At 37.9% G+C, this 11558-nt stretch overlaps 1 protein-coding gene across 1 annotated transcript; it reads left to right on the forward strand.

The window, feature by feature from the left end:
- Positions 1 to 532: 532 nt before the first annotated feature.
- LOC143846807 (putative WRKY transcription factor 3) lies at positions 533 to 6570 on the forward strand. Its single transcript, XM_077355375.1, has 4 exons — positions 533 to 1694; positions 3524 to 4272; positions 4439 to 4597; positions 5937 to 6570. Exons 1-4 carry the CDS (start codon positions 1239 to 1241, stop codon positions 6211 to 6213), a joined length of 1641 nt encoding a protein of 546 aa, XP_077211490.1. The 5' UTR covers positions 533 to 1238; the 3' UTR covers positions 6214 to 6570.
- Positions 6571 to 11558: the final 4988 nt, after the last annotated feature.

Raw genomic sequence — 11558 nt, forward strand, 5'->3', positions numbered from 1 at the left:
CTTGACTGCATGATCACAATAATCGGGAGATCCTAACCGTTGTATCGATGAGCTATTGTGAATAATGAAACTATGGTTCCGTACCCTTTGTTGTTCTTCATCTAATTCGATTGATATTTTAGAGTCATCCCGACCGTACGAAGTGCCCTTAGTTTCTCATAAAACAACTCAAATGACACAAGCCCGTTTTTAACGGGGGCATTAAAATTAGTTAATTATATTAAGTAGGATGAGAGGATGTCAAAGGAGCGAAAAACGCGGGGTATTTCCGTCATTATCTTAGGTTGTCTGGGCAAGCAAGTCAGTATAAATTCGGAAGGTGGCTGCATTTCATTTGACTGTAATTTGGACCAAATTTGTCTGTCATTTATTCAAGATATAATCGTCCCCTTTCCTTACATGGGACATCCCATTCTAGTGTATTTTATGACTACTCTTTTGCAGTAGAGGGGGCTGTTCCAAGTAAGTAAGAGGGGAGAATATATATCATTTCCAAAAACATAAAACTAAAAATCTCTCTATACGTTCCTTCGTCTTTCTCTCGTGGACTTTTTAACACTGATTTCCAGATCCCGCAGAAAGACAAAAAAGAAAGCTGAAAAAAAGAGCGGAAAACGAAGAGGATTTTAGGTGCAGATCTCAGAAAGGTCTGAAAATTATAAACATGGCGGTTCTCAGATTTTGAGCTGAAAGCACAGACATGAAATTAAGCTGAAAAAGGAGGGAAAAACGAAGAGGATTTGAGTTGCAGAGCTCAGAAAGTGGTTTAGAAACCCTATTCATGGCGGTTATCGGATAGGTTGATATCGGAGGCCATCACAGTGAAGTAATCTGAAAAGGAAGGGAAAAGCGAAGAGGATTTGAGTTTCAGATCTCAGAAATAGGTTTAGAAACCCTAATCGTAGTGGTTATCGGAGGCCATGGCAATATAGTGAGCTGATTAAAAGAGGGGAAAACGAAGAGATTTGAGTTGCGGAGCTCATAAAGTGGTTTAGAAACCCTAATTTTCGCGGTTATCGGATTAGTTTGATATCGGAGGCCACAGACAAGAAAGTAATTTGAAAAAAGAGCAAAAACTGAAGAGGATTTGAGTTTCCGTAAGTTAGAAACCCTAATCATGGCGGTTATCGGATAGATTGACATCGGACAAGAAAGTAAGCTGAAAAAGAGAGCGAAAAACTTAGAGGATTTGAGTTTCGGACATCAGAAATAGGTCTAGAAACCCTAATTCGGAGACCATGGCGGAAAACGAAGGAGCTTCGAAGACGGTGGGCCCTGCTCGGCCTACAATCGCTCTCCCACCACGCGAAAATCTCTTCATGTGGGGATCTGAAGCAAGTCCAGGCCCCATGACTCTAGTCTCCTCATTCTTTTCAGACAACGATCCTGATTCCGATTGCCGGTCTTTCTCTCAGCTCCTCGCGGGGGCCATGGGGTCCCCAGTTGCGTTCCCTACGCGGAGGAATACCTTTTCCGTCGAGAATTTGGCGGATGATTCGGCCGGAGATAGGGATTCCGGTGACGTAGGAGGGGTTTCAGGTGGTGGCGTTGCCGGAGCAGGGGGAGGAGGGTTGAGGTTTAAGCAGAGCCGTCCGTTTAGTTTGGCGATTGCGCAGTCGCCGCTGTTTACTGTTCCTCCTGGCCTTAGCCCTGCCAGCTTGCTCGATTCGCCTGGATTCTTTCCTTCTGGGCAGGTGGTGATTCAAATACTCTGTCTTTCTGTCTCTTTTATTTTCTCTGTTTTTGTTCTTTATGATATTGTTAGGGTGTGGATTTGATTGATTGCTTGGAAAGTTCAATTATTAAGCAAGTTTTGTGTACCCTGTTTTGTGTATTTGAGATGATTTTCGTAGGAACAAAAGAATTTTATCTGTTAGAATGCAAGAGTTAATATAATTTAATTTGTGAGCATTCAAAACAGAAATGTAATTTAATTTGTTGATTAATAATCTCGAGAACAATATGTTTGACTTGTTTTTACTTGGGGTTTAGGAATGGGAATTAGGGTCTAAGTTCTATTTCCTTGTTTCGTCTACCTCTACTATTAGCTCAAATGATATAGGCAGCTTGCTTCTTCTTCTTGCTGTTTTCTGTAAATACACACTTGTTACCATTAAAAAACTTGTAATTTAGGGAAGTTTCAATTGTTATACGTGGTGTGTTTAATGGTTTTTTTTTTGGGACAATAAGGTGCAGATTGAAAAGCAGAACAGAGGGTAGATTTCATTTGCCATTTTCATTAAATGGAACGGAATTTAGCTTGCTACGTGGAGTTCCTTTAGGCTCTGTTTCTTCCGACGTAAAATTTGTTTTATGTTATAAAAATGAACATACAACAAATTTTACGTCCATTTTTATGTCGAAAGAAACGGAGCCTTAATGCCAATCTTTTCTTGCTTTGAGCCTTGTCTGTAAAATTTAAATTCGAATAACCTTATAATTTACCAAGTTCACCTGTGTTTAATAGTTGTCCTTTTGAAATAACATACGGTGAATGTAGAGATTCGAACTGGACAGTAAATTTCATGTGGCATTTTTTCTTAGATGGAATTTGGATGGAATCTTCAGTTTTCATTAGATACATTCTTTCAAACACCTCCTTTGTTGGATAGTTGTTGCTATATCGTATGGGTTTGACCTCGTAGCTCCTGTTCCTTGGTCTGGGACTCCTCCCTACTTTAAAAGCCCACAATTTGCAATAGATAGCTTTCCCTTCTCTGTGTGACAGATGCTTGTAATTCTTTATGTGTAATTGAGTAAGTTTCTGTCTTCCACTATTCTCTGAGTGGAAATTCTAGACATATTCCATGCTTGTCTACTATTTTTGACTTCGATTCCACTACTCTCCAAGCCACCCCCGAGCAACCAAATGGGCCCTAGAAGCCTACAATTTGCACTAGATAGCTTTGCCTTTTCTGAGTGACATATGTATGTAATTCTTTCTTTGTAATTGAGGAAGTTTCTTATTATTAAAAGGGTTTATCAGTTTAACTTCAAAACCATTTTAGTTTAAAGAGGTTTTCTTGTTATTGGTATTCTAGTTTGCAAATATATGGTGGATTCGACGTCAAACCTTACAATGGATTTCATGTGGCATTTTTGATAGATGGTGGCAGGCTATCTAGTGCAGTAATTGTCATGAGTGAGAGTTTTTCTTACTATCCTTTTCTTGTAGAATTGTTGATGTATCTTGATCGATTCTTTCATCTAAATAAATAAGAAGAGCTACACTTTCTGAGTTCCATAGAAGTAATCGCTTCTAGATGGTAAAATACCTCGTATAATCATCTAACATTCAAAAAAAAAAAAAAACGAAAAAAACAAAAAAGGAATGGTATTACCTCGTATTTTATACCAGGTATGTTTGATAAATTGCTTCTTGTTGCATGGGATTAGATTTCAGAGACTTTCATATGGTATTTTTTTGTCATTTCTATGCCAACTTATCTAAAAAGAAAATTCCTGTAAAATAAATGACTTTATGGGGGTTTATTATTTTAACTGATTCATGGAATTTCTATAGGGTCCCTTCAGGATGTCCCATCAACAGGTCTTGGCTGAAGTCACAGCTAAGGCTGCCCAATCCCAATCTCATGTACCTATTCGAACTGAATATCCATCTTCTCTATCAGCGGCAACAACAGCTTCTTTGGCATGCACTACAGGCCCTTCTGTCAATGCAACTCCACTCAAGCAGATGCCAGTCTTGACATCAGAGACTAAAACCACCACCATGGAATCACAAGGGGTCTCTCATTTTGATCAAAGATCTCAACAGCCTACCCTTACAGTCGACAAGCCCGCCGATGATGGCTATAATTGGCGAAAGTATGGACAAAAACAGGTGAAGGGCAGCGAATATCCTCGGAGTTACTACAAGTGTTCCCATCCAAGTTGTCCTGTCAAGAAAAAAGTCGAACGGTCTCTTGATGGCCAAATAACCGAAATCATCTACAAGGGCCAGCACAATCATGAGCGGCCTCAACCTAATCGACGTGCCAAAGAAGGTGGCCTTTTGCCATCCGTACCTTCTGAATTGAATGGAAACACCAATTTGGCCGTTGATTCCGAAAAGTGTTCGATTGGTCAAACTGGAAATTTAAGCAGATCATATGAAATTATAGATGGTCCTTCAGTATCTAGGAGGGATCAGGAATCTGGCATTGTGACAACAGAACAGTTATCCGGGTCAAGTGATGGGGAGGAGGAAGTGGGTGATGCTGATGTGAGGAGAGATGATGGGGATGATAATGAGCCTGATCCGAAGAGAAGGTAAGTTGTTTGAACCTAGTAACATAGACACTTTATATTGCAAATTTTTTTTTTTTTTGAAACAGGGAACTTTACTGATGAAAATAACCCAAAAACAGATTTGGGAGCAAGATGTCCCACCATTTGCAATTTTTTTTGTTGAACAAGTATTTTGATCATGGCTCAGGAACATAAACTTACAAGTAAACGAATCAACTTCTTCGCACAAGACAGTCACGGAGCCTAGGATCATTGTGCAGACGACTAGTGAAGTTGATCTCTTGGATGACGGCTACAGGTGGCGAAAGTATGGGCAGAAAGTGGTGAAAGGGAATCCTCATCCAAGGTGGTGAAATCATTCCTACTTGCATGTTTATCTCTTGGTGCAGAACAGTAATAATTAGTCATGATATAAAACAAGTTAATTTCGTGAAAGCCTGATTGGAGTCTTTTTACATATATTTTCCTCTTCTTTCATTTTGAATATTTTGAGTATTGAAATTGCAGTTTATACTTGTTCCTTGTGCATGTTAACCGGTCTTTTAGGAATGTTGTATAAAGTTTGTTCTCTAAATGGTGGACTGCACCTGTCAGTCTCTTGAAATCGAAACCAGGAACTGCACCCGACAATTCATTTAATTCCGAAGCTAATACAATTCATACAAAAAAAAAAAAGAATAAAAATTGTCAAGCATATAACATTGAGGTTAGGGGTTCGATCTTCACTTGCTCACAAAGAATGGAAAATTGATCTTCCTGTCTCATAGGCTTGTAAGTGTTCAGGGGGGTTAAAGCAAATCTCACACAATTAACAAGTGACAGGATGGCATGCAGAAAGTGACTTTTGAGTTGGCACAATGCAAAACAGTGGAAGGATAAGCACAACTGGCCATGCGCGGAAGTCGTTTTTACTTATTGCATAAATTAACTCAATTACTATGATCTTATCTTAGAAAATCATGAATAGTTGTGAACTTGCAGCTTGAGTTATTGGCACAGCCAATCATGGAAGAGACCCTAGCAGATCAAGATGAAGCTTCATCAGAAAACCCCTTCTTGTGCACGTTGATTCTTTTTCTCCAAACCCTGTCTCATTTACGTACTCTTTTTTTTTCCTTGTGCCATAGGGTATCCCCACCCCACTTTGTAGGGCGGGACTATTCCCTAGGGATGCGCGCAGGCACCCGGAAGACCACGCACATCGAGTAAACAAGGGGGATTCGAATGCTTGTCACTGGGAGCAAACCTATGACTTTACGCCAAAGAGCCACACCCTTCCGGGTTTCTCATTTACATACTCCTATTACAAAATCACTACTCATAATAATAAAATAATAAAAAAAGGATCATTGAGTAAATAATACAAAAAATGCATTAATATAAACAAAAAAATTGAAAAATATACTTGTCCTAAACAAATAAACATGAAATGATAAGAATGCTCCGCATAATGTTTGATCATAGACTTAATCCAGCTTGCATGCCAGTTGATGGCCCATGTATTGCTTAGAGAAATATTTGCTAGTTGGTCTTGGTTTCTGCATGGAGTTCATATGATCCATTTATTGTCTTTGCCTTCTCAAAAGGACCATCACACCCCTATGCTTTGTACATGCCATTGCATGGATTTATTATTGCTATATTGAATATTTCTGGATTTTTAGCCTCCCATTGGTTACATACAGGAGCTATTACAAGTGCACAAATGTGGGATGCAATGTTCGTAAACATGTCGAAAGAGCTTCAACTGACCCAAAGGCTGTCATCACAACATATGAAGGGAAACATAACCATGATGTACCTGCAGCTAGAAACAGCAGCCACAACACAGCCAACAGCACACAATCAAAACCACTTGGTTCCATATCTGATAAGCATGGCTCAGTTAAAGGAGTCGAATACGGAAACAACTATCGACAGCCAGTATCACTTGTGCGGCTTAAAGAAGAACATATCACTTAATTTTATAGTCTTGTTGCAGAAAAAAGGTAGGAGATGGGGCAGAGGCTACCCAAATTTGCTGCGAATCACAGCACGAATTGCAGAAAAAACTGTAAGTTTTGTTATTTGAGATCCGCTGGGTGCCAAGTGCTCGAACCTGTGCGGCTCAGGTAACAATGGTGTAAACTATGTTAGATGCCTACTTGCTGTATTTAATCTATGTTGGTCTTTCATATGTATCGGTGATTCTTTTCTTTTGTATATTCTTTATGGGTCTTTTTGGTTAGGTTACTGATTACATTATATGATAAAACACATCAGTTTCCTACACCATCAGACAAAAACATGGAAATGCACAAAGTGATTTTATTTTAGTTCTGATGGATCTTCCTCTTAACTGTCTTACGTTAATTAACTAGAACTGATGATATACTTGGAAATGGCTATATTGCATGTAGGTTGGGTTGAAGCTATAGACACAGCTACTTTTCTAGGAAGCAGCTGTTGTATTCAACTTCATTAAGTGGATTGCTGACTAATTCTGTATTTAATGCAGCTACTACATTTTTTTAACATTGGCTATGATCAAGAGTGCAAACTAAATTGTGGTTTGACTTGAAATCGTGTTTGTATCATAGTTGCTAGTCCAAGAAAAATACTGCTAGTTTGACAGCTCCGTACAGATTAAGGTGCTCATACATTACTACCTTGTTTGACAAGAGATAATGTCTCTTCTAGCTTACTACTTTCATAAGTTTGTGAGTTGATTTTTAAAATTGCATGAACATATATCGTAAAAATACTCACTTAAAAGCCCTCGGTGACAAAATGATAGTATGAAAAGGAAGATTTGTTGCATGTTTCCTGCATTGAGTATCATAAAATTGCTATCTTAAACTGAAGAACCGTATCCCTAAAAGGAAGGTGAAAAACAGTATTTTTTTTTTTTTTTTTGCAGTTGTTAATGCCATCTCTATGTCAGGAAAACATTTAACTCTCCAAGATTTTCATATCAGCATGTTAAATTCCTTTATCATCTTTATAATATGACTAATCCGAGATTTTTCATATCAACATGTTAAATTCCTTTATCATCATATGATGTAATCTCATATTCTTGAAGGATACGTATTTTTTTGCGGTAGTTGATGCCATCTCTATGTCAGGAAAATATTTTAAGTCTCCAAGATTTTTCATCTCAAACTTTGTAACTATTTTGTCCTTCACATGTTAAATTCCTTTGTAGCATCTTTATAATATGATGGCATCTCATATCCTTGATGGATAATTTTGCTTGAAGAAGCTTTATGGAACTCCTTGATGAATAAACTAATTGAAACTGAGATTGGAATGAGCAAACTAGAACTTGAAAGGCATTACTTCTAAGTTGGGCAACTAGAAGCGTAACCACACAAGTTTTATTAACTCAGAAGTTCCATAAATATGACATGCAAAAACATGTAACTATTCCCCTATTTATATACCTAGAAAAGAACTCTTTAAGACTCCCAGTACAATTACGAACTCCCTTACCTTTTGTCATCTTGCCAAAATAAGAAAACTCTACTATAGAACTGTTTATCCATGCTAAAGAGGGACTGCTGTGTGCTCAATCCATGATCTTGAAATTTAGCTGGTCCCTGTTTAGATTGCAAGAAAAACATTTGACAGGAAAAAAATTTTCTTGGGCATTTTTTTTATTTCTACTATTTGCAGGGATATGTTATGGTTATGTTTAATTTAGAGGGAAATGTTATTATTATGGTTATGGCTGTGTATGTGTAGACTCAATTGTATGATGCAAGTTTGGTAAGAAACAGAGGAAACGGAGGCAATATATGCTCTAAGGGAGACAAAGAGGTATAGGGAGTAGAGTTATAAATGGGTAAATGAGTAGGTATTCCAAATTTTCCCTATGTACTTGCAAAAGATAAAAACATCTTCATTGTGTGTACAAGAAAATTGTTATGACAATGAGATTAATCCCTGCCGTTGATCAACCCCACAATTAATTATTGATGAAGAGATTAGTTGCTTCCAAATGACCACAATATCCTCAACCCAAGCCAAGAAAATGCAATCACGTGCTTCCATCAGTTAATACAAAGGATGACCCTTTTCTACTCAAAGGTGCCCTCAATTTTGCATGGCTAAAATCTATAAATATGCATATCCTGCCGTTTGATAAGGACACCCAGAAGTGCTGTATTGAAACTCCCCTGCAAAATCTCCAAAAAATTCCCTGAAAGTTCTCCAAACATTACTAACACATCCATACTCAATAATTCAATTCCGTTTTGGCAATGCTTTAATTTCAAACTTTGTGGGGTTGATAGCCAAACTTATTTAGGTAAGATAGCCAAACTTTGTTTAGAATTGTAAGTCTTATCAAGTGATTAGTATTTTGTACTTAAAAGATACTAATGCGTATGAAAACTATATGATTTCTTGAACAAGTGTTGATGTAATTTTTAGTTGGAAAACACTTCCAAAAGGGAACTCCGTCTTGGTAAAAAAAAAAAAAAATGATGGCTAAAATGACAAAATTACCTTCATTTAAGAGTTAATCCTTCAAACAAATGCCATTCTCACTAGAACCGTTATAGGTAACTGGAGCAAAGGTTCGATTTTGGATCCGTTTATGGTGATGGACAGAAGTGTTTATAAAAGAGGGAAAGTCATAATTTATGTGTTTTAACATATATTGGTCGGGTTTCGGGTCGGGTCGGGTTGGTTTTTGCAAACCCAAACCCAACCCTAATTGAGTAAGGCTCAACCCAACCCGCTGAAAATTTGGATTGAACCCGACCCAAGCTGCACCCGTAGTGGAGACCACGGTCATTATTGCAAAAAAATCCTCCTTGTACAGGGGTATTTTGCTCATTTGGTTGAAAAACCAATACTGAGGCTGACCAATATGAGCCTCTTTCTTGTTTTCTTGTACATAGTTTCAACAACCTGTCCTCATTTTGTTAAAAACGGGTTCTCATCTTCCTAGCAGCTAAATATCTCAATCAATAACCAAAGTCTTTGATTTTGTACCTTATTTGCCGATCTTCCAAAAATGCCTTGGTAAAGGCCATAGGTGTAATGGGTATGGATTTCATTTCCTATTGCAACTTTTCTTCGGAATCCTAAGCGTAAGTGCGAATCTATGTTCACATAAAAGAAATAGTGAGGACACCTTAATTTAATGAACTTTATACTTCACTATAGAGTATAAATTTACAAAACAAAAAATTAGCATCTAATCATTGAAATCTGGAGTGTTGATCTCATCTTATAACAATGAGTATGGACAACACTAGGGAATTCCTTACACTTCAATTGGGATATGGATAAGGTATTCCAAAATTTACTTACAAAAGGTAAAAACATCTCTATGTGCGTAAAGAAATTTTTTTTAGGACCGTGGCTTTAAATTTTCACTGAAATCAACACGAAACCACCGAAATATTTCCGTTTTGATCTCCAAAGAAACCGAAACCGAAACCGAAATGACTGAAATGCATGGACCAAAATCGTAGGTCAGTAGGTGTAATAGGGGTATACTTTATTAGTATCCGTCATATAATTATATTTATATGAATTGCATGCGAAATACAGTACATGTAATATGTATAAATATTTATATGGATTACATTTGAAACTTAATATGTGCTAAATTATGAGAATCAGGTATGTACTAGGTGTTTGATCTTTTTTAAGAGAAATTATATGGTGGCCGATCAGGCACCAACAAGGGCGGGACATCCACCCTCGATATTTGATCCAACAGCAGCCTCTTAAAAGGGTGAAAAAGTGGGCCGCTGTTGGATCAAATACCAAGGGTGGATGCCCCGCCCGTATAAAATCTCCTTTTAAAAACCATTGTGAATGGTTGTCTTGTGTGTGTGTGATGGTTTCTAAGTATAGATTTGTGCTTATTCTAGTATTTCGTGAGATTTCATCTTTAAATTCTATAATTTGCACATGTTTTCATATATTTCAGTGACGATTGAAACCGAAATTTAAAACCATGGTTAGGACAACATCTGATTTTGTCTAATTCATTTCATTCATATGAGGTGGAACCTTGTCGGCTGTGTATTTTTCCACACCCAAGCCTTCTTTTTTGTTCTTTGATTTTCTTCTTAAATCAAGTGGAAAAGTAAAGTAGAGAAACGAGAATCAATATTCCTTCTAGAAAAGTACGCATGATAAATTTACCCCTCCATTTCCCATATTCGCCCCCTTAAGTTTGAAAAGAAGATAAAAGAATGCAAAATCAAGACTTGAGACATTAAAGAGAAATTGAGACTGAGATTTGAGACATTACCTGCAAAAATCAATCGCAGATTTCTGTGCAGTAGAAATCCAGTTCCTGATTTCTTCTTTTGATGACTTTCATTTTTCATTGTATTTTAATTCTATTTTCAGAGGATGCAATGGACTGATCTGATCGGATGATCTGAACCGTAGACTGGCAGGTCCGTACGTCTCCTACTTTCATTTCTAAATATCTCCCAATTGGAGGCTTTGAACCACCTCGTCAAAATGCAAATCAACTAATGCGGACCCTTGATGGACTTTTCCTCAATTTTTAGAAAATGACAAATGTGGAGGGGTGCGACTTGGGGTGGGTTTGGTCCCGTTGAGGCCAACCCTAGCCTCAGGTCGAGGATGGTCAATCCTAACCCAACCTGGGGTTGAACCTCTAGCTCAATAGGTAAGAGGCTTTGTTCCTCAATGAAGAGTAGGAGTGCAGCTCGGGTCGGGTTGGGTCGGTTTGAGGCCAACCCGACCTAAGTTCAACCCGACCCAATTGGAGTTTTCAAGCTAAGTAAAAAGAAAAAATGATTAAAAATGTAGGGTTTCACTTGGAACGGGTTGCCCAAGCCCTCAACCTGAACCCAACCTGAACTCAACTCGACCCGACCCATCTTTTCTCGGGTTGAACCCGACCCGAGTTGCACCCCTACCAAGAGGTTGGACAGTTGGAGGTTCAATACCAGCTTACCTATCAATAAAACCCCCTAACCCAATCCTACATTTCTCAATCCTAATTACCATTAAAAAAATAAAAAAATTCTCATCCCTAACTCGATTTTTCCATATCAGTTCAGGTGAGTCAATTTGGGTTTCAGTTGGCCTAGAGCCAAAACAAAAAACAAAAAAGATAAAAGATAAAAGAAAATACAAAAACATAACACTAAGAATTTAAAAATAACAACAAAATTAGAAGACGGAGGTCTGGTCAACACCTCAACTGTAACCCAACCCGAAATTAAATCAGGTTGGCTTTTCCCAAGCCAATATGTGGAAATGCCACCCCTACTGTTTGGGGTGAGCTGGACCCTAGGTTCAACAATACAATTAAAGTTCCC

The sequence above is a fragment of the Tasmannia lanceolata genome, unplaced genomic scaffold, assembly GCF_043159265.1.
Source record: "Tasmannia lanceolata isolate RefF3 unplaced genomic scaffold, GAP_Taslan_0.1 ptg000015l, whole genome shotgun sequence".
NCBI classification, from domain to species: domain Eukaryota; kingdom Viridiplantae; phylum Streptophyta; class Magnoliopsida; order Canellales; family Winteraceae; genus Tasmannia; species Tasmannia lanceolata.